General features: G+C 42.2%; 2 protein-coding genes across 4 annotated transcripts in view; one reads left to right on the forward strand and one right to left on the reverse strand.

Moving 5' to 3' along the window:
• LOC117266222 (sodium bicarbonate cotransporter 3-like) overlaps nucleotides 1-23,450 on the forward strand; it is a 69,809-nt gene that overhangs the window by 44,418 nt on the left and 1,941 nt on the right. For all 3 annotated transcript variants that reach the window (XM_078171279.1, XM_078171278.1, XM_033641281.2), the window contains 13 exons: nucleotides 874-986; nucleotides 4,099-4,256; nucleotides 5,047-5,134; nucleotides 5,366-5,512; nucleotides 5,636-5,739; nucleotides 6,108-6,282; nucleotides 6,372-6,505; nucleotides 19,480-19,725; nucleotides 19,882-19,987; nucleotides 20,210-20,371; nucleotides 20,550-20,663; nucleotides 21,724-21,885; nucleotides 21,981-22,232. In XM_078171279.1, the coding sequence (XP_078027405.1) occupies nucleotides 874-986; nucleotides 4,099-4,256; nucleotides 5,047-5,134; nucleotides 5,366-5,512; nucleotides 5,636-5,739; nucleotides 6,108-6,282; nucleotides 6,372-6,505; nucleotides 19,480-19,725; nucleotides 19,882-19,987; nucleotides 20,210-20,371; nucleotides 20,550-20,663; nucleotides 21,724-21,885; nucleotides 21,981-22,232 (1,961 nt within the window). The remainder of the gene's footprint in view (nucleotides 1-873; nucleotides 987-4,098; nucleotides 4,257-5,046; nucleotides 5,135-5,365; nucleotides 5,513-5,635; nucleotides 5,740-6,107; nucleotides 6,283-6,371; nucleotides 6,506-19,479; nucleotides 19,726-19,881; nucleotides 19,988-20,209; nucleotides 20,372-20,549; nucleotides 20,664-21,723; nucleotides 21,886-21,980; nucleotides 22,233-23,450) is intronic.
• On the reverse strand, nucleotides 10,263-14,792 carry LOC117266224 (complement C1q tumor necrosis factor-related protein 4-like). Its single transcript, XM_033641288.2, has 8 exons — nucleotides 14,616-14,792; nucleotides 14,414-14,464; nucleotides 14,108-14,236; nucleotides 13,539-13,818; nucleotides 13,115-13,203; nucleotides 12,952-13,002; nucleotides 11,339-11,467; nucleotides 10,263-10,764 (listed from the first exon to the last, which is right to left on the reverse strand). Exons 1-8 carry the CDS (start codon nucleotides 14,752-14,754, stop codon nucleotides 10,481-10,483), a joined length of 1,152 nt encoding a protein of 383 aa, XP_033497179.1. The 5' UTR covers nucleotides 14,755-14,792; the 3' UTR covers nucleotides 10,263-10,480.

Below are 23,450 nucleotides of genomic sequence, written 5' to 3' on the forward strand. Positions count from 1 at the left end.
CTTATTTTGCTGCTTCACAATAAAGTTTTACATAATAAATTAACAGGGGACTTTTATTGTGAAGAGTCAACAGGAAGTTAAATGTGTTTATCACTGAATTAGCAGAACTTTGTCAGCAGCTTCTCTTCAATAAAGACAAGTCTAATAGTACAGCAGGGAGGAAGAGTGAAAGCAGAAACAGCCACAGTAAGATGTTGATGAAGAGCTGCAGACAACAGGCTCTTCCTGCATCTCTGCAAACAGCTCACCTCCAACAGGTGAACAACTTCTACCTGCCCTGCTGTGGAAAAACATGCAGCAAAAAGAACAGGGGACTTTAGCCGTGGATCAGCTGCTGCTTTTAAACGTCATCAGTTAAAGACACGTGCAAGTACTTGCTCACGAATAATGAGCTGACAGATGTATTTTAGAACGTCTTTAGTACCCACTGGTCAAACATGAGTTTGGAGTCAGCAAATCAGTCCTGATTTCCATCTCCGTTGTTTTTGGCGTTACTTTTCACATTTTCTGAATCCATTAATCTTCTGTGTCCCAGATGTGGCCCACAGGGCGGCCAGCTGACGATCACTGTCGTTTTCTGCCTGTTTGATCAAATTTTAGGGCCTGTCGGCCGCGAGGCGGGCAGACATGGAGACTGATGTTTCCTGTTGAGTTCAAAACAATTTAGCAGCACCAATGAAGAATTGAAGCGTGTCAGAAAACAAAGAGGCAGGTTACCTGAGACCAGCAGCAGGTGGTCGTCTGCCCCAGAAGATGAGTCATGAAGACACCTGAAAGATTCAGTCCAAACGCTAAGCAGAGTTTTGTCCGCCATCAGCTCATGTTTCTGTCCTGTCACATGTGTAAATGGACGACGTCTTCTCGTCTCTGCAGGTCTGCTGGCGTCCCCTCAGTCGGCTCCTGGAAACCTCGACAGCAAAATCGACAGTCGCATCATCGGAGGAAACGGAGGCAGCCGGGAGAACAGCACTGTGGACTTCAGCAAGGTAAAGACTGCTCACGCCTCCCGCTCTTCTTTGAAAGAAAATTTGTATAGCGTTTGGTGTGAACTCAACATAACAGGAATGTAAGTTCCCTAACAGGCCGACACATGGCTGAAACAAGTGGTCCATATACTGATCAATCAGTCAACAGAGAATTAGTGTTTGTACTTGATTAAATCGTTTGAGTAAAAAATAAAACGTTGAAAATTTCTGTTTTTCCTGTTACTTCATAATAATCTGAATCTCTTTGTGTTCAGACTGTTGATCAGACAAATGAGACATCTTGAAGAGGTCGTCTTGGGCTCTGAAAAACTGTGATGGACGTATTTTTACTCTCTGCTGACATTTAACAGACCAAAAGAATAATCAGCAGATCAGTTATTAACAAAATGAATCATTCGGGCCTTAAACACAGCGCACTGCTGGCTTTAGCTGGAGGCTTTGTATCTGTCTGTTCCACCGCTGCAGTCTCACTGAAACAGAGACAGTGCTTTCACCTACTTTGCAGAAAGCAGAGAGTTGGTTTGTATTTTAGTTGTTTTGTTTGTTATTATAGTTAAATCATCAATGGGGGAAACCACCCACTGTAAATCATCTGATGACATGATGATGACTTTGTTAGGCTGCACAAACGAGGCGACGTTTTGTGTGATGGCAAACATGGCTGAAATAGTGCTGGCTCAAACCTCGCTAAGGCCCCGATCACACAGGAAGTGTTTCAGTAGCTGGAGGCGGCTTTTTGTAAAAGTTTTTAATGAGAATGAAGCTTTTTGCTCGCTGTGTTTGCGTTTTTGCCGGAGCGCTCTGAACTCAAATTGAAAAACTTCAACTCAGAGCGGAAAAGCGCCCCACGTCATCTCCCCTTTTTTCCCCATTGTCCAATCAGATGATTTGAGAGGCGGGCCTTCTGTGGTGGTCATGACAACAAGTTTACAGTTGGTAAACAATGGAGGAGAAACTGGTGGTAGTGGTTGCTGGATACCCAGAGCTATACGGCCTGATGATAGACAGCAGGTTGTCAAACTGCCCCTGAGTCATCCTAAAATCTGCCTGTAAACGTCCATGATGGAGGAGAAGCTCCTGGACCAACTGGTGGTACTCCCCATGATCCAGCCTCTTTTTTAGGGTCTCATGTACCCACACAGATCTCTGTTTATCTGCTGATTTGGTATCTTTGGGACCTGTACTAGAGTTTAGAGATAAAAAAGTGAGAGTTCAAACAGCACTGAGCCAAACGACATGAGAAGGGGTGTATGATGATATGGGCACGTCATCGATATCAGACAATATCGGCTTTAAAATGAACTGTCAGAATCAGCCAACATGCTTTTTCTTAATTTGCACAGTGAATGAATATTACATACTCTGAACAGTATTTCATGTCTCCATCAGCTGGTGGGCCGTCATGATAAGAGTATGTATGTTTAATATGATGTTAATTCCACTACAGAAGAGACTTGATGATGATCACTGAAATCAGGTGGGAAAAAGTGGATATGTCAATATCAGTTATCGGTTTTCGGCCAAAAAAGTGGATTTATGTTAGATGTCAGTAAAGAATCTAATATCATGCATCCCTAATTTAAACAGTGACATCACAGTAATGTTATTTCAACATTTGTTAGTAAGAAACACTTGAAATTCAAACCAAAACCGTCCAATAAACACGCTGCTGTCAGTCATGTGACTTCAGGACTAGTTAGAGTTTTGTTAATTGGTTGTTGGGAGCCAATCAGAAGCTGTGTTTGTGCTCTGGACGATGACTCGTTTGTCTCTCAGCAGGACTGCGACTGTATTTGTTTGCTGCCGGCCGGCAGAAAGCCTGCTGTAAGTCTGCTCGCCTGTCGACCAATCAGTGGCCTGTGTTGTCGCTCCTTGTGGTGATGCTCTGTGTTCATGTGTGTTGTTGTTTGACTCCATCAGCTGTGACGTGTCAGTGTTTGTGACGACGGTTCAGCTGGATCTGTCAGCTGATCTCATTTGAATGCTGCATCAACGTGTCGTTGTGGATCTCTGTGTCTCGTAAATCATTCCTGCATGGAGCCCCACGTATTCCAGACAGATATCAATAATCAATAAATAGGATAAAGTCCTGTCGACAAAATAATCTCCATGTGTTGGCTGTTATTACGCCTTGAAGTTTGGTGAAAGTCAGACAGACCTACAGTACTTTCTAAACTGAGCCAGAGCTGCAGTCAGTAGTTTTTTAATTGATTAGTTAATCGACAGGAAATTAATTTACACTTATTTATAATGTTTTATGTTTAAATAATTAATCTTTTTTTGTGTGTCAGTTAACTGACTGTATTATTGTTTTGGACTGTTGGTTTGACAAAACAAGATTTGAAAGGGCTTTTTTCAGTGGCATTTTTTAGACAGAAGGATTAGGTCATTAGTTCAGATTACAGTCTGCAGATTAATTGAAGTAGTGAATGAAATTAATAAAATTGTTAGTCACTGCGTCAAACTGAAAACCAGACTGAAACAAACATGTCTGAGACTTAAAGGTGAAGCAGCAGGTTTCTGAAATTTCCAGTTTCTGCCAAAGTGATGAAGAAAAAAGATCCTGTGAGTCGTTTTAATGACGAACCTTCTAGAATTAATAACTTAGTATCTTGAAATAATGAGAGACTTTCTCAATATTTTAACTAAGACCTGTTTTGAGACATCGAGTCCACATGTGGAGAATGCTTCCCATTACTTACTGTGCCATACTAGGGCATTATTTTGAGATAATTATTCATGAGTTTAAGGTATTAAGTCATTATTGTCTGGAGAGTTTCTTGTTTTAATGATGAACAGGATCTTTATTTCACCGTCACATTGGTGGAAATGGGCTCAAAATCAGAGTGACTGTAGTTTGAGTCGTCAGCTCAGGATCAGATCAGAAGAAACTCAACCTGCTGCTGTTACCTGACACCAGTGACTCACCTGAGCTGTGTGACAGCGACACTTCACTGTTAACAGAGCAGGAGGAGCAGGAGGAGACCCATACTTGTGAGGAACCAGAGTGCTGCTGGTGCCCCCTGCAGGCTGCAGTGTTTATTACAGGTGTTAGGTTATGAAGTCACAGTGTGGTTGATCCTGTGTGTGTGTGTGTGTGTGTGTGTTTCAGGTGGATATGAACTTCATGAAGAAGATCCCTCCCGGTGCAGAAGCCTCCAACGTCCTGGTGGGTGAAGTCGACTTCCTGGAGCGACCAATCATCGCCTTCATCCGTCTCTCTCCCGCCATGCTGCTGACCGGCCTCACAGAGGTCCCTGTGCCCACCAGGTGAACACACACACACACACACACCCATGAAAACACAGAGTATGTTATCATGAGCTCCAGAGTGCAGTAGTAGAAAGTACATTTACTCGAGCACTATACTTAAATACAACTCTGAGGTTCTTGTACTTGAATATTTCCATTTTCTGCTACTTCATACGTCTACTTGGTACTTCAGGTATATTTTAACACGTGTACTTGGATACTTTTACTGAAGTAAGATGTTGAATGCAGGACTTTTACCTGTGGCAGTATTTCTACTCTGAGGTATCATTACTTCCTCCACCTGAGCCAGTGTCACAGTCACAAATCTAAACAGACACATTTGAGAGAATCTAAACTCAGTGATTCACAAATGTTGAGCTTTCAGCTGAATTTCATCAGAGCCTTGTTCAACCAAAGGTTCAGGTGTCATGGTTCAGTCACGTATTAACAGCTGGTCACCCACACACACACACGGGGAACATCAGGGCACCTCAGTTCATTTTGTATTAAACCTGAGAATGACTTCTTTAGTTTCTTGTTGCTGTAACAAACAGTTCATTCTGATGTTGCTGTGTATCTGCTGGAGGCGCGAACAGGAAGTGATTGTTGTTCCCAGCTTGTTCTGCTGCCCCCATGTGGCCAAATACAACTGTTTTAACAGTGAAATGTGAATACATGGTACTTTACAAGCAGGGTTAAATCATGTTACATACAGTGTATTAATTCTTTGCTCATGTTGGTGACGGTGATTTAATGTTACTGAGGATTAAAGTTTGTCTCTGTTGGATTTGTTTCCGACTCGTTCCAGGTTTCTCTTCCTCCTGCTCGGTCCGTTTGGAAAAGGTGCGCAGTACCACGAGATCGGACGCTCCATCGCCACTCTGATGACAGACGAGGTGAGACCACACAAAGATCATTTAAACCACGACATCCTCAGGGTCGTTGAGAGGATTAATACTAAAATAAGTTAGAGGTGATCTCTGGTGTTCTTCTGTGTGTATGTTTTAAAGGTAGTATTAAGCTTGTAGTGTGTCCAGAGGGAGCTGTGTGAAGATGCTGTGTGTTGTTAAATGAGGAGCTGCACAGTTTGAGCAGGATGTAAAAACCTTCACATTTGTCTCTGGTAGATCTTCCACGATGTTGCCTACAAGGCGAAGGACAGGACCGACCTGCTCTCAGGGATCGATGAGTTCCTGGATCAGGTCACCGTGCTCCCTCCAGGCGAGTGGGACCCCACCATCCGCATCGAACCCCCAAAGAGCGTCCCGTCTCAGGTGAGACCTCCCTTGAACCTGCGTCCCGTCAGATCCACCGTGATCTCTGGTGTGAAATTCAAGCACAGTGACGTCCTGTCTGTCCTGATCTCAGCTCTCTGTTTCCTGTCTCTCTCTCTGCAGGAGAAGAGGAAGATGCCGTCGGCCCCGAACGGCTCTGCTCACGGCTATGACCTCTTCAAGGAGGCGGAGCATGACACAGGACCAGAGCTGCAGAGGACAGGGAGGTGAGTCTGTGTCACTGAACTGTGTAAAGATCACATGTGATGTTCTACCAGGTGATCAGGAGCACAGTAATCAAAACATGTTACTGATTGATTATTACAGTCATCTATCAGTAAACCTGGAGTCATTCTGTGGTGTCAGTTTCTCACATCTGATGATTTGATGCTTTTCTGGGTATTTGTCACTGTTTTCTTTCTTTTTATTGTCCATAATTTTATTAACATTCATATTTTCCATTTAACATTAACACTCTCCTCTCTTTATATAATTGCTGTTTATTTTGTATTATTTTATCATTATTACTCGGCTTATTAATGATCTTAATAAGAGACGGAGTGAGCGTTGGTGAATCTCTCCTTGTGTATGTCAGGATCTTTGGAGGTTTGGTGAACGACATTCGGAGGAAAGCGCCCTTCCTGTGGAGTGACATCAGAGACGCCCTCAGCCTGCAGTGTTTGGCGTCCGTCCTCTTCCTCTACTGTGCCTGCATGTCGCCCGTCATCACGTTCGGAGGTCTGCTGGGAGAAGCCACCAAAGGAAACATAGTAAGAACCTGAACCAGAACCGAGAGAGACTCTAACGAGACGCTTCATCAGTCCATCACTAACGAAACCGTCCTCTCTGTCTCTGGTAGAGTGCCATAGAGTCTCTGTTCGGGGCGTCTCTGACAGGCGTGGCCTACTCCATGTTTGCCGGTCAGCCTCTCACCATCCTGGGCAGCACCGGTCCGGTTCTAGTCTTTGAGAAGATCCTCTTCAAGTTCTGCAGGTGAGTCAGGCTCCACTTCCTGTGGGTATACCTGTTTCCTGTGTGTGTCTGATGAACCTGCACATTAGAGGAGTCTTCACTCCTGTCCCGCTCCCACAGAAACTCCTGTCATGTCTACTGTTTTTACAGAGGTTCTAAATTTCACATCTCTAACAGCCTCCATAGTGACAGAAATAGTATTTATCTCTGTCCCTCTGTCATGTGAGTGCATCGATACTGAGTGCTGAGGCAGCTGGTTTCATGTGAGATTAACTTCTATAAGTAAATTTACACTGCAACAGACACTCGGGCGAATTCATGAAATGATTGAGCAGCTTAGCGACTGTTAAACCTGCACAAACAGTCAGAAAGAAACCAACAAATTCTCATAGCAACAAAGGCTGAATGACCTCGAACTGCTCCTGTGCTGTTTGCTATGTGTATGCAAATGAGGTAAAACATTTGGAGCGAAGTTCTATGCAAATGAGCCTCATTACAAAAACATTCCAGTTCCCAAAGATCCGCTCTAACAGCCACACACAGTCACAGAGGAATTATCAGCATCTTCAGAGTTGGTGGGAACTGAAGCACATTATTATCAAGTGTCACACCTGCACTGACCCAAATACTGTTTCTGTTTGTCACCTTTAAATTCCTGTCTCAAGTTTTGTGGAACTCGTCAGTCAGGACCTGCGGCGTTTCTTCTTCTCTGTCATCAAGTGTTCTTGGCAAAGAAGCAACATTTAGATTTTCCCACATGAATATTTAGACACAAGAAGGGGCAAATTACACTCATCTGCAAAACCCTGTGGGCGTTTACCGATAAATATCATTAGTACGATGTCTTCTGTGAATCAGACCTTGAGACAGGACAGATAGTGGCTGCTAGTGATGAACTGTTTGTGATGCTCTCAGCAGCTGCAAATCATTCTTTGTAAAGTCACCTGTCTGTGGGAATAAACCAAACCAAGAAATAAATGTAAAATGTGAATTTTTAACAAAGGTGAATCATTGGAAGCAAATTTGTGCCAGTCAAGAAGTTACTAATATAACTTGAATCGGCATGTGAGCGTAACAGAATCAGTGATGGTTTGTTTCACACATTCAGGTGTGATTATATTGAACAGTGAGCTGTTGACTGGTTTCTTGTTCACACTCTGTTGTCTCATGATGAAGGAGCTGGTCGACTCACCTCAACATGGAAACATCAGTAGACAGATGTTAGAGCCTCAGCATCGACTGGTACGAGGACCTTATTGACATTGCTCTGTTAATTATTATTTCATGAAAAGAGTCTCATGTTTTGAGGGGTTAAGATGCTCTGAAACTCCCAAAACTGCAAAGGCATCGTAACTGGATGAAGTTGGATATTTTATGGTTTTTCTGCACGGAAGTGACAAAATGTCTCGATGTCTCTTTTTCTCTAGATCTTGTCAAACCTCGACAGCAGTGGCTGCAGTGGTCTTGAGCCTCCCTGTCTCGGCCAGAAAAGTAAAAGTCTAGTGGCATCTAGTGTTTTTCCAAAGCTGTTTGTTGCATAGGGGTTGCTAACTATGGTGGCCGTTGCATAATTGTAAAAAAGCAAATGTTCCTATTAGGAGCCAGTGTTTGGTTTGTCTGCTCTGTGCTACTGTAGAAACATGGTGGTGCAACATGGTGATCTCTGTAGACGAGGACCTGCTCCCTGTGTGGATATAAACAGCTCATTCTAAGATGACAAAAACGCAACGAGTCTTATTCTAAAGAAAAGGCTGATTATATTATAATCTGGACCTTTAACCAAAGGAACTGAACAAAGCCACTGTCAGGTAGTAACTGTTTTATAAACGAGCAGTAACTGAGTGGATGTTAATGAACTGCACTGTTCCTGGACTTCAGTCTCCTCATGAAGCTCTGACTCCTCCTGCAGGAGAGAAATATGTCAGTCAGTGAAGAGGTGTGTGTTGAGTTAAGTAAGAGCTGAAACTGACCAGTGAGGTTGTGTTATTCTTTTCATGGGGATAATCCTGGTTCCTGTGTTTTTGGATCAGCTGTGTAATTGGCTTTGGAGGGATTGTGCATTTGTTCTCAGGAGCTTTCACTGAGACTTTTCTGTTGTTTTATATTTTTGTCTGAGGATTAAAAAGGCTTTTTGTGATGGAAAAAATGTTTTGTAACAATTACATAAAATCCTTATTTTTTAACCTGCTCCATTTCCCACCTGATTATATCATAACTGACGTTTCTTCCTGGAAATATTTTGAGTTTTAAAATGCGAGGAAAAGATGTTAGACACTGTCGACATCTGCTGTCATGTCTCTGATGATGTGGTGAGACCAGCAGCATCAGAGTCAGACAATACAGTTAATAATGATGTTGTAGCTGTTTTCATTCAGAGCCAAAAAATAACAGTAAACTAAATAATATACTAACAACCTTGTTTCAGCCTCTACGATGTGAGGATGTCCAGCTATTTTTGTCTTCTGTGATTGTAATCTGAATAATTATAGTGCACATATCAGCACTGAAAACAGAGTTTCTGAACATGAGTGTTACAGAATGTCTGTTTTCACTGTTCAGCAGTTTGCATGTTGACAAAACACCAAAATACACAGGCAAAGCTATATTTTAAGAAATACCAGTGTACATGTAAAATGATGCACAAAACGTATAGAGTGATTGAAGGTGGGCAGGCAATTTAATTTTGGAGTCACTGGGCAAACAATCGGACAATAGCCTTTGTGCATATTGTAATTAAAGTGGACTGAGAGAAAACTACACTTCTGTTTTCAGCCTTTAGAATATCTAGCTCTTGACAGGACACTGGCCAATCACAGGTCATTTCAGAGAGAGGGTGTTCCTATTGGCTGTTCTACAGATGCACATGTGCATCCACTTTCTTCAGATGATGAAAGCCTGATTGAATGGAGGAGAATCCTGCAGAGAAAGTTGCTGTTCCAGCATTGGCAGCATCTGCCTACACTGCAAAGAAACCCAAAAAAGGAAGACGAACTGATTCAACAGAGAGTCTGACAACAAATGAAATAAAACATGGGTCAGTATCAGCAAAGCGTTTCAGAGATGGAGGGAAAATGTTGCTAATAATTTAGCCTCATGCTAACTGCAGCCAAAGGCTCATGGCTGCAACTTCAAGTTCACGTTTATGTAGCTATCGTTAGTTAGAGCCTCGACTCAAAGTGAGTCCTCCGCCGCACTCGCCTCCACAACAGACCAGCTTTCTGGGAGGAAAGCGGACAGCAACTGCGGAGACGGAGCCCCAGTTAGCGGCTGCAGTAACCTGAATCCAGCCAGCACAAACCTGAGCTCTGAAGGAGCCCCGACTCCCCAGCAAACTTTCTGTTGCTGCTGTTTCACAGGTTAGACCTGGCACTGTTGCTGGCCACCAGCCTGATGTGACACCCAACGCTGCATGGTTTGTGCTGGCTGATTTCAAGCTGATACCACCATCGACCAAAGGTCCGTCTATTGAGCTGCTGCCTGCTCTCCGCCAGGGGAAGAAGTCCTCATAGGCGGGGAGCGAGGTGGAAACACTGTGGGGTGGCTTGCAGCTAATACTGAGTGAATGTGCTGCACTCAACTCTACAATAAAATGAGACTAAATAAATCAAAGTATAGGAAACACGAGTTACTGAATGACGTGCATGCATATCCCCGTGGTCATCTGGTGGGAGGGGCTTAGGACAGAGAGGGGAGAGCTGCAGATCCTAGCTTTAATGGTGCAGCCATAAATGAACACATGAAGCCTTTGGGTGTGAAATGATCAAAAGAGAGAAACAAACTGGTTTCATTTTTTATTTGGACTTAACAGCTCCTTTGCAGAGAAGTTTAACCAGTCAAACTTTTAAAAAATGGACATGTTGAGGTCTCACTGGTGATGTTACGTGCACATGACTGTACAGCAGAGATAACTCCTCCTCTCAGATGATGGTTAGAGGTCTTCACAGCGAGTTGAGGTAAACGTTTAAAGCAGCAGTGTCAGTGTTTGTCAGTTGGTCCTCACATGGGGAACAGCAGGAAGCCGCTGAAGGTGCTGTGGTGGTTGCTGTTGTCCCAGATCTGAGTGTTGTGCCACAGCTGCATGGAGAGCGTGTCGTCCTTCTCCAGCAGCAGGGCGGCTCCATTAGACGCCGTGTCGCTGCCCTCGCCGGATGACTGCTCGTGAGCGATCAGCATGATCTCAGCGCCGTTCTTGTAGAGCACAGCGCTCATGGGGAAGTTGGTGGGAGCGTTGGCTGTGAAGCGGATGTAGTAGACTCCACGAGTAGGTGCTGTGAAAATACCTGGGGGAGAAAGCGGTAATTAACAGTGATGTATGGCAGATGAGGAGGGACAAAATAAGTGAAGCACAAGAAAAATATAAGTCACAGAAAGTTGTTTCAGTTTGAATAACCGACAGGCTCCTGTTGAGCTTTGATGATGCAACATTTGTTTCTGAGAGCGACTGTAGAGAGAAGTCAAAATTTTTCTTCAGCTCAACTGTCAGTAATAAAAAAATTGATTTTTATTGAGAGTGTGTCTAATCTAAGTGTGTGAGACCCTGAATAAAACCTGAACCAGATGAGGAAAAAATATTTTAAGCTCAACTAAACCACCCTGACACACTCCTCACATTTCTTTCATGCTACAGTTGATATTTTAAAACTCAACACAGTTTAATATTTCAGACAGCGAAGTTAAAAATTAATGAAACAAGATTTTTGAGTTTATTCTTCAGAGCATTTTGGAGTCTTTTTATTTTAGAAAGTATCGTCGCTCTTTGTGAAATATGAAAACTGTGGTTTTCAGATGAACAGGTGTAGCGGCGACAGTAACATATGTTGGATGGTGTGTGTGTGAGCATTTGTTGGCACTGACCTGTCTCAGGGTTGTACGCCTGCCCGATGTTGGTCAGGATGGTTTTGTAGATGAGACTTTGGCTTCCTGATGTGGTCTTCGTAAGACCGTTACCGCCGAGAGAAACTGCAAACGCCACCTTTGGTACCTCTGGAGAACAACAACAAAAAAACCCAACAACAAATGAAAACTTTAAGATAACGGAATTTCTAAAATGTGTGAAATATATTCTGTGTACTGTGAGTTTGAACTAAAACTAAAGGTCTTTTAACAGCTTCGCTAAAATGAAACTGAGGAGCAGTTTAAGTTTGGTTAAAATCATATCCATCCATTCTATTTGTCTGTATTTTGAGATCCACAGACTTCCCTGTGAACAGTTTTAAGTTCCCCAGAAAAATTAATTCCAGCATAAACTATTAGTAGTATGTTTTATAGATTATTCAAATTAACGCAGACAAACATCGGGTCAGATTTTTGTTCACATTTCAGATTTTGTTCAAACCTTATTGAGAGGATTTTTGAGGTCCAAAATAACTTTCGTGAAATATTTTGGTTGAATTTTGCAAATTGCATTGTTTTTCCATTTTTGCCCCCTAAAAATCGCTCAGGTGAAAAGCCTTTTTTTGTTGTTTCAGTATCTTCAGACATAAAAGAGAGCGGTGGAATTTGGTAGAGGCAGAGATGAAACAGTTTAACACAGATCCAAATGATTGAAAGGCACAAACAGATGTTATATTTTTCATTACTGCCCTTTTCAAATGGAAACCAAGTGCAAAATGGGTGGTTTTGGGACCCAGGACAGTCCCTAGAATTATTCAAGGCCTCTAACGTTGTCAGAATCTGAGATATGGAAAGTGTAACAAGCCAGTGTCGCAATTTGGTGCCATTTTGAGATGCCATTTTGTGTTTAAAGTTAAAAGTCCCCTTTGTGTTGTCTTCATGTTTAAATTGAACAAGATATATGACAAAGTATCTGCATAGAATGAAACAATTGTTTTGTGTGTTTAAGGTCCTTTTTTTTTTAAGTATATAGCGCAAAAAAATGGTTTAAGTTTTGTCATTGTTCAGTTCAATTCAGTAGAACTTTAGATATCGCAAAGGGTCACTCACTGGGCCCGGTTTTAAAAGCAATAGAGTTTTAAATATCTATTCAAACTTACAAGATAAGAAGTGTTTTCAAGGAGCAAAAGCAAAAACCAGTGCCTAACAGAGTAACAGCAGGAGATAGATCAGTGCAAGAGTTACTAAAAATTAACTAAAATGGTGGAGAAATTCTGACTGCGCCTGATAATCAATGTTATATTGTGTATGATATAACAGTGAGAATGTTGCACATGATTGTGAGAAAATGATATTGCACATGATGAGTTTTTGTACTGTAACTGTAACTGTAAGAGCTGATAATATCCAGAAGAGGGCGCTGCCTCACCACAGTTAAAACCCAGTGAACAGTGCCTCAGTGCAGTCGTCTGCCCACCTTAATTTACTGATGCTGTTAAATCCTAACTCATCTTATTGTGGCTGAAAACGGGCTCATCTGTTTGAGAGGACTTCAGTTTGATTTATGTCCACAGCTTCTTCTAAACCGAAGTGTCAGAACATTTAGATCCCGTTGAAGGTATTTAGTAACTGACCTGTCATGGCCTTCAGCTCCCTCTCTGTGGTCTCCAGTCTCTCTTTGACACCTACAAACACACAGATTCACAAAAAGCCACAGTCAACTGATGGACTTTAACAACTCCGCTCACAGACGAGCCTTGTGTGAAGTAACCATTGAGGAACGAAGCCAAGTCTCACCCTGGTTTTCTGTCTGAAGCTGCGTCAGCGAAGCCTTAAGAGTCCTCATCTCGGCTTCAGCGTCAAACTCTGTCGGAGCTTCGTCCACCCTTTAAAACAAAGACACAAACACGTGTCCGTGTTTAGAAGATTCCTTCACACCTTAAAGGAGCCATACGGGAAATTCACACTGTATCTGTGCGTTCCAGTAACCATACTACCATCCATATAGCACGCCAGAAATGATTTAGTATGTCCCAGTACAGAGACTTGCTTGAGTTTCTTGAAGACCTTTTACCTGGAAGTGGTTGTAGTGTTGTTGGTAGTGGTGGTGGTTGTAAAAGTGGTGGTGTTGTAGTCGTGATACTGTGAGGTCGTGATTGAAGTTATAGCGGTGTTGGCTGTACTAGTCGCAGTAGGTATTTCCTGTTGCCGTATGACTCACATGGAGAAGAGCAGGAAGCCGCTGAAGGTGCTGTGATGGTTGCTGTTGTCCCAGATCTGAGTGTTCTGCCACAGCACCATCTTCAGCTTGTCGCCCTTCTCCAGCAGCAGGGTGGCACCGTTAGACGATGTGTCGCTGCCCTCGCCAGACGGCTGCTCGTGGGCGATCAGTTGGATCTCAGCGTCGTTCTTATAGAGCACGGCGCTCCTGGGGAAGTCGGTGGGACCGTTAGCTGTGAAACGGATGTAGTAGACTCCACGAATTGGTGCTGTGAACACACCTGCACGGGAAATGAAGAGTGATGATGATGACTTAGACGAGAAACTGAAGAGTAAACTTAAACATCGGGAAGAGCTGAAAACATGAGATGTGTGTGGAGCGATGAGACAGTAACCTTCCTCACATTAATACGTGAAACAAACAGAAACGTCATATTTCCATCATGTTTTCTTTCACGTTGTTCATCATGGTTTGAGCTTTGACTGGAGCTCTCTCAGTCACCTCCGCTTCGTCTGCAGTGGTTTCATGGCACCAGCGGATATGTGTTAAACTTGACAGCTGTGTCTCACCTGTCTCACTGTTATAAGCCCCGCCCACGTTGGTCAGGACGTCTTTGTAGATGAGGTCTTTGTTGCCAGTTGTCGTCTTCATGAGGCCGTTTCCACCCAGTGAGGCAGCGAAAGCAATTTTAGGTGTTTCTGAACAAAAGAAGTAACTCGTCAGCGCTTTAGGAGAAGTTTTCCAAACTGCCAAATGTCCAGGGTCATTTAAAATATCTGAAGTTTTAAGGCAGCGTTATATTTACAGATGTTAAATGTTTTATCATCATCATGTTTTTTACCAAATCCAGCAAATCTACAGAAGCGTGCCCTCACCTTTGTATCTGCTTAGTTCCCTCTCAGCCACCTCCAGACGCTCACTCATCGCTGCAAACAGTTAAAACACGTTAAAAATAAAGCAGAACAAACTGAACACACAGGAAGTGGTCAGATTCAAGGCTCTAAGTTCACAGTAATCCAGCTGTAGAGCAACAAAGACTCGATACAGGTCCAGGTGTGAGCAGAGTCGAAGCCTCACCTCGTCTCTCGGTCTTCAGCTCCTCCAGGGTGGCCTGCATCTTCTTCAGCTCGGCCTGGCTGTCGACGGGCTGAGCTGAGCTGAACTGGGCCAGGCAGGCCATGGCCAGCAGCAGCAGGACGGAGAGACACCGAGACATGATGAGAGACAGGATGAGACAGTGTGAGGAGGACAGAGAGGCCGCTGCTCTTTATAGAGACGCCCTCTGTGGTCGATGTCCTCAGTTTGACAGTTCGTCCTGAGTCAGTGTTGACCGACGTCTCTGCTGCCATTGATTATTTCTGCTGCAGGCTGAATCCTGACCTTCAGAGCTGCATCAAAATACTGTCTCAGTTTTATCACTAGTGTCTCACTGTCACGTCACCTTTATACACTTACTACTGTAAAATACTGCATGTATTTAATACTTCTCTTTATACATCTGCATTTACATTACAGTTTATTCACTTTGAAGTTACTGTCGGACACAATTATTTTATATTTTTCATAGCCTATTTTATCTCTCTAACTTATGCACTACCTCTAATTTTTACTTGTGTGGTTCCATCTATATACTGTATATTTAATGAGCATTATTTGTGATGCTTGATATCTAACAACTGCTGCCATTTTTCTGCACATAACAAATGAAAATCTTGAAACATAACATGTTGCGATGTGCACAATAACTTCACGCAGTCACTTTTAAAGACATGTTTTTTTGAGGCTGATGTGGCCAAAAATGTTACCACGATAATTTTCTCATCATTGACATTGATATTTATCACGATAAATGTCAAAATTATTATTTCTTTGTAGTTTATAGGCTGATTTTTGCTCCTGAGAGAAAGCTGAAGAAACCGGACAGTTAGCTGTAGTTTAAACTTTTATTTATTGTCAAGTCATGGCGGAAAATTTCACATATCTGAGGTAGATTGAAAATAATGTCAATAAATAAAACCGTAAATAGACAAATAGATGTTAAATGATTATGGATTATAATGTGAAATGATCAAAATGTAAAATAATTGTGTATTTTAATTTAGAGTATAATGTATTTAATTAATAATTTATTTCCTTTCTTTGGTATAGTTAATATTCTGTGTTATCCCTTAGTTGATACAGGATAGGCAAAAATAATCCTGAGGTTTCAGCCTGTTCTTTTCTCAGTTACTGAAGTTACAGTTATTACAGTCAAGTCAGTTATTTGTGTTAAATAGTCCTTTTTTTTTCCAGATGTATGTTACTGAAATAAAAATTATCCATTCATTCATTACTCTGATCAGCAGGATGTCAAACTCGTTGTACAGATGATTAAAACATTAAGTGTTTTAGCTGACAGTATAAACGAAATAGACAAGAGAAGTTTTGTACCATGCAATACTGTACAACACGCTGTATTAATATCTGCTATTTGCGAATCAGTGCTAAAAAAAAAGTAGCCACACTTGAACATGTAACGTCACCGTACACGTTAGCGTGGTCTGTGGTCACCAAGCTGATGTGTACTGTAAGTAGGGCTGCAACTAACGATTATTCTCATTGTCAACTAATCTGTTGATTATTTCTTCGATTAGTCGACTAATCATTTTATTGAAAAATGTGTTAAAATGTTGAAAAATGTTGGTCTGTCTCTCCCAAACCCCAAAATGATGTCATCTAATGTCTTGTTTCGTACTCACGCCAAAGTGTTTTAGTTCACCGTCATGGGAGAGTGTGTAAAGCTGCCAATATTTGAACGCTGCAATAAGAGTATTTGGGGTACTTTTATAGTACTTTCCTATGAAAAATGACTCAAAACGTTTACTCAACTACTAAATTTATTTTAATAGTCGATTAGTCATCGATTAGTCGACTAATCGTTGCAGCCCTAACTGTAAGACTGGGTTCACACTGAACACAGAAGTGTAACGAAGCACACGATTTTCATCCCATGTGCTCCCATGTTATCTGATTGGGCCGTTCACACAAGATGTGGCACAGTGCCGAGTGCCTGGAGTCGGCTCGTGATCTACAGCCATAGTTTCAGCCTCTGGTCTGTATTTTCCGTCGGCTGCGAGAAAATCTGGCAAGAAAACACACTGAAAATGTGTTGTTAACAATATAAAGTGTTTATTAAATATGATAGAAATCATCTATGATAAATGACAGAATGTGCATCCCGTGCCTCCACATAGACACACACACACATACACACACACACACACACATACACACACACACACACACACACACACACACACAGAGACTGAGCTCTACGTGTGATTTAATCAGAGCAGAGAACAGAATCGTTGCTGATCGGCACGCAGAAATGCACTTCTTCTGGGTGTTTCTGCCTTCAGTGTAAGCTTTGGTGGCTAATTTGGGTGCCATCAAACATTTCTTTTATTTCTTTTGAGGAAAATTATATCAAGATCATTACTGTTATTGTTTTATCGCCCAGTCCTATTCACACCTTCGACTCTGGTCCCATATCTGTCTGTAAACCACGTCTCTGTTGTGGAACAGTCCAATCAAGCAGGTTCAATAACTCTGGAGCTAACAGAGCGTCCTGTGTATTTTGAAATCTTCAGCTCTTCTTTCCCCTCAGCTCTGTGAACACAGCTGCGTGTTGGTCATCGGTGCAGATTTGCCCGTCAGCGTTTCACAAAGTTGAACTCCATACGAAACATTGATGCAGATTGATTTGGTCTCCTCGTGCAGCTCCTCTGGTCCTGCTGACACCGGTCACATTAAGTGTTTCAGCCATTTTAAATCCTGGTGTGTTTGGGTCGTTTGTCTTCAATTGTATAACGATACAGTGCTGCAGTTTGACTTTGTCCTCAAAAAAACCCTGCTCTGAATTAGTTTTTATTTTCTCCCACAGCAGTCGTAGGCCTGTGACCTTTGACCTCTTTACTGTGTGCTGTGTTGGTTGATCTCCATCGTACTTTAAATCAATGTGTGATACCTAAACAGTCAAAGTAATCAATGAGGAATAAAAGCTTGTTGAACCTTTTTATCATTCAACACGTCAGATTCACCTGAACCACAGATCATCAGCCCCTCTGTGTGCTCTGACTGTGGTTACTGATTAGTGGAGTATTGATCAGGTCACTGTTCAGATTCTGATCACTCTGCTCCCTAATTGGTTACTTCAGAGGGCAGGACTTCTTGTCTGACAGACCGACAGGCGCTGGACTCTGAAGATACTGTAGATATTTCAATAACACAAACACAGAGGACCCTATTTAAACCATCTGTGGTCTAAAGTGTATTCAGGGCGTGTCCAGCTCCACTTTTGTTAGTTACAGGGTGCATAAACTGGGCGCAAAGTAAGGGGCGAGGCCCAAATGGGTTGGATTTAGTCCCTTAATTAATCATAGATGTGTTACGGATGTAACATGAATTTAACCAATCAGTGAACCTGCAATTGGTGCTGTTAACATGGCAGATTCAGAAAATTATAGCGGTTTCCTGCTGAGAGTAATGCAGTTAGAGCAGTGATGTCACTGCAGAACATATCGTTGGACATTTAAACAGCTAAACTAAAAACTGTAGTTAGAAACCTGACAGAGGAAACCAAACTGAACTTTTAGCTTCTGAAATAATCCATGAAGTTACGCTGCTCCTCGTGTGTAAATGTGCACGTCGTCTCTCTTAGTGTGGAGTCTGACAGCAGCTCTGCTCTGATCTCTGCTACGTTCACATTTTACAGAATGTCATTTGTATTTTCCATATTTTACCAGTCTGAGATGAACGATGAACGCTGACAGTTTGCGCTAGGTGACTGATATGACCCTGACTCTGTGAAAATACTTTTCAGTGCCTTCATAGTATTTTATTTCTCTGCTCACTGAGTTCAGATAAATTGTATTTTATTGTCAGTAAAAATGATAAATTTGAGAGTAAAACTAACGTGAGGAAACGGTCACAGCTGTCAGGCTGATCAATCAAAAGAAAACCATCAATTAACTATGACTCCTGTAAACTTGACACTCCTGCAGACCATTTTCTGAACATCATCCATTAGTTTTTACACTGATTCTCTTCAGACAGCCGCTGGTTTAACTTTTCATCTCTATGAAAATCTTCAGTCTGCAGAGAGAAGATTGATCATAGCTGATGTTAGTCGCCTTTATTTTATCAATGATTAGTAATGATATGGACCAAGTGGGTAAAAATTAACCCTCCACAATACAACATTAAAGAGTCACCTGCCAAAAACCGCCACAATCAAATATTCTCGTTTCATAAAATGTAATCCAGAGAACGCTCAAAGTCAAAGCTGTTTTGCAGCGTCATGTGAATTTGTTCATGAATTAAAAATGTTCAGCAGCTGATTTTTAAATCTCAGGTGTCAAAGTCTACCTGAGAGCTCTGGGTACAAAACGTGCGCCTGTGGCGGAGTCTTAAAAACTGACAGATTTATTATGTCACTGACACTTTCAACTGAAGGTTCCTTAAAATCACAATTTCACTCATTGCAGACTGTTTTATTCAAAGTTCTTGTGCGACTGTTTGTGTTCAGACAACATTTAACTTTTCAGAACTTTGGCTTCTTCTGTTAAATGAAAAAAAAGGAGAAAAACGTGTTCACATTTGTCAGTGTAAAATATCAACGTGTTTTTGTGTAGAGTTTGAAACAGTACGAAGCTTTAGTCCTTGAACGAATCAACAGGGAGAGTTTTGTGTTTCAAAAACCATTTTCACATGATGATTCAACTTTGTGTCTGAAGTGATTTCCTGTTCACAGTGAGTTTATTTTGTTGAAGAAAATCTTTGTCTGAAACATCTCAAATTTGATGCATGATTTTGAAAAGCAGTTTGTGTTTTGGAGTTAATGTGGCGAAAACATTTTATCGTCCTTTAAAATACTGACGTTTCCCGTCTCGTCTGTCCTCAGTAACTATGGTCTGTCCTACCTGTCGCTGCGGACCAGTATCGGACTCTGGACCGCCTTCCTCTGCCTGTTGCTGGTCGCCACCGACGCCAGCTCTCTGGTCTGCTACATCACCCGCTTCACCGAGGAGGCCTTCGCCGCCCTCATCTGTATCATCTTCATCTACGAGGCTCTGGAGAAGCTGGTCCACCTCGGGGAGCTCTACCCCATCAACATGCACAACCAGCTGGACGACCTCACCTTCTACACGTAAGAGCCAGCAGCACCTGTGATCTGTGATGGATGGAAGTGTAACAGACTTAAAACAAAAACAGAATGTCTTTAAAATCTGTAATGAACGTCACAGTTTTCTCTCAGCAAAGGCTTTTGTTTTTTAACGTGTCCCTGACTGTGTGTGTGTTTCAGGTGTCAGTGTTCTCCGCCTGCCAACGCCTCGGCTGACGTCCAGGATATCTGGAGCAAGAAAAATTTGACTGCAGAAAGCATCCAGTGGGAAAATCTGACTGTGAAGGTCTGACATGAATCTCTTCATCAAACACACACAAACATAGTAATAGAAAGATAGATAATAAGCAGTCATAAAGGGAAGTGGGTGGAAAAGTGGAAGTAGGCTTGGTGGATAGATAGAACTGGGTGTCATCAGCGTAGCAGTGGAGACAGAGACCTGGTTGACGTCTGCAGCTTGACAACCTCAGCTCAGACTGTAATGATCTTTCTCTGTCTTTATCTTCAGGGCTGTCTGGAACTTCACGGGGAGTTTGTCGGCTCTGCCTGTGGCCACGATGGTCCCTACGTCCCCGACGTCCTCTTCTGGTCCGTCATCCTCTTCTTCACCACCTTCTTCCTCTCCTCCTTCCTCAAACAGTTTAAGACCAAGAGATACTTCCCCACCAAGGTATCTTTCACTCACAGAGATCTGAGATTTGCAAAAAATTTCTTTCTGCACAAACAGAATTTAAAAAGAAATACACCCAACACCTAAATACATAAGTTAGTTTGAGGTTTTGGTTTAAAATGATCACTTTTTATTGGAAGAAGAAAATCTAAGCAGAGAAAATGTTTTGTGTCCGCAGGTTCGATCGACCATCAGTGACTTCGCTGTCTTTCTGACCATCATGATCATGGTGTTGGTGGATTATCTGGTGGGAGTTCCTACACCCAAACTCGACGTACCCGACCGCTTCGAGGTAAAGCCTGACTCCACCGTTTCTGTTTGTAATCTGGACACAATATATTGATTAGAATCTGATGTCTGTGACAGCATTAACATTTAAGGGACTGAAATATAACAATTAAATCATGCTGGAACTGCTTTTTAAAACACATTTCTGTAGTAACAGTAGGTTTTGTGTCTTGATGTTAAAGCTGGTTTCAGAAGTTGGTTTGTTGAATGAGAAGCGTCCTCAGCAGCTCAGTGTGGTAACAGGTCAGAGGTCAGAGCCTGACGCTGCCTATCAGCCGCTGTGTTTGGGGTTTTGGGGTGAATGGTACATTAGGTAACACTGCAGAGTTCAACAAAGAACAACGACCTCGAGCTTCAGTACGATCACACAAACACGTGTGAGATTTTATCAAACAAAGTGATGCTAAAAACACTGAAACAATAAAGAGGAGAAATTTGACAGCTGATCAATCAGATGTTCAGAGACACAGAGAACTGTACACATTTTTATTAATATGTATTCTCTTGGTTATAATTAATTTTAAAATGATTTTACTGTTAAAAAATCTTCCTGAAGTTGCATTTTATATTTTTGAGTTTACAGCAAAAAAATGTGATTTTACTTTGAATTCAAATAAATGTCATTAAAATAGAAAAACATGTACACACATGCTGTAATGTTAAGTGTATAAAATCCCCATTAATGAAAAATACATATTCCCAGTTTTAATCCTGTGTCCCTGTTATCGGCATGTCATTGGTATCACAGAATCAGCCAACATGATTTTTCTTAATTTGCACAATGACTGAATATCACAGACACTGAACAGTATTTCATGTCTCCATCTGCTGGTGGGCCGTCATGATAAGAGTATGTATGTATAACATGATGTTAATTCCACTACAGAAGAGACTTGATCACTAAAATTAGGTGGGGAAAAAGTGGATATATAGATATCAGTATCGATCAAATGAGTTGTTATATATCGGCATATCGGATATCCACAAAAAATCCAGTATCGTGCATCCCTAGTCAGAAACCAGTGTGTCGGCATGAACACTGCTGTTTGTCTTTGTCCGTTTAGCCCACGTCAAACACTCGAGGGTGGCTGATCTCCCCGCTGGGAACGAACCCCTGGTGGACAATGCTGGCCGCTGCTGTCCCTGCTCTGCTCTGCACCATCCTCATCTTCATGGACCAGCAGATCACCGCTGTCATCGTCAACAGGAAGGAGAACAAACTCAAGGTCCGGACAGCCGAGCGCAGGAAGTGAACACAGACAGGTTTGTCTCTGACAGAGCAGCTCAATGACAAACCTCCCTGTGTGTGTTTGGGTTGCAGAAAGGCTGTGGCTATCACCTGGACCTGCTGGTGGTGGCGCTAATGCTGGGCATCTGCTCCATCATGGGCCTGCCGTGGTTCGTGGCAGCGACCGTGCTCTCCATCTCCCACGTCAACAGTCTGAAGCTGGAGTCGGAGTGCGCGGCGCCAGGCGAGCAGCCAAAGTTTCTGGGCATCAGAGAGCAGAGAGTCACCGGCTTCATGATCTTTGTCCTGATGGGCTGCTCTGTCTTCATGACCTCCATCCTCAAGGTGAACACATTCCCATTTTCGACAGTCATGGTTTGGTTTGGTTTGGTTTGGGCCGTCAGCCCAGCACAGCAGGGATTTGCATTTCCATGACAACAGGGCTACCTGCCTGAAGGTGTGTCTTTAACTGATGACTGCATGTCTTGAGTGAGACGAGCAGGTCATTTGGGTTGGCTGCAGTCGGTGAGATGTCACCGCTACCCGTTTGAAGCTTGGCGGCCTGGCTTTTGGACCAACTCCAGAGAAGGTCCATCTCTGGCGCAACTCACAGCGCTAAACTTATGATGGAAACGCAAATCAGTGTGGCATGGCGTGACTCGACACAGCCATAAAGAACAATGGAAAAGGTCTAATAGAGGTCACACAGAGATGGAGAACACCCTGAGTGTTGATGTTTGTCTGAGGGGTGGGAGGGTTTAACTGCTTTCAGCACTTTAATTCACACCATGTTTTCAGCATTTACACTTCAACTGACACAACTAACTTTTCAGTTCCTACACTTCAGCTTACTTTAATATTTACACTGACTAACGTTTTTGTATTTACTCTTAAACAAAATTTTATCATTTACACTTCTACTAACTTTTGAATATCTGCACTTTAACTATCTTCAGTATTTACACTTTGACTAACTTTTCATTATTTACACTTAAACTTTTTTTGCTTATACTTCTTAACACTTCTTTCATTCCACTCCCCTGACATACATACAGTGTTTATTCTGTACCTGCCCCTTTAACTTCTTTTACTGTCTCTACTCTCGTATTCACACTTGAAATGACAGTGTGTCATTTTTTACATCATTTACACATACATTGAACGTACTTCTCAGTATTTACACTTCAGAAAACACTTCGACTCCTTTCAGCGCCCTAACTGACTCTCTTTTCAAATAACACAACATCCGTGTGTTCACTTCTTGTACACGTTTTAGCCAACACTTCAATTTAATTCATTAATTGTTTACACTTGATCTGCTAGTTTAACTTCTCTCAGTGCTTCTACTTTTGTATTCACACTTGATGACACTAATATTGCAGCATTTACTCTCAAACTGACACCAACTTTCTTCACTCACACTTCATCTGATTCATGGACTTTATCTGCCACTTCAGCTTCTTTCAGTGCTTCTGCTGCAGCTGCTCAGCAGTTCTCTGTAGAGAAGACGTTTCCATCAAACTGTAAAATGTCTCTTAATGCTGAAGAGTTTTTTTCTGTCCG

This window comes from Epinephelus lanceolatus, chromosome 10 (assembly GCF_041903045.1).
Source record: "Epinephelus lanceolatus isolate andai-2023 chromosome 10, ASM4190304v1, whole genome shotgun sequence".
In the NCBI taxonomy this organism is placed as follows: Eukaryota; Metazoa; Chordata; class Actinopteri; order Perciformes; family Serranidae; genus Epinephelus; species Epinephelus lanceolatus.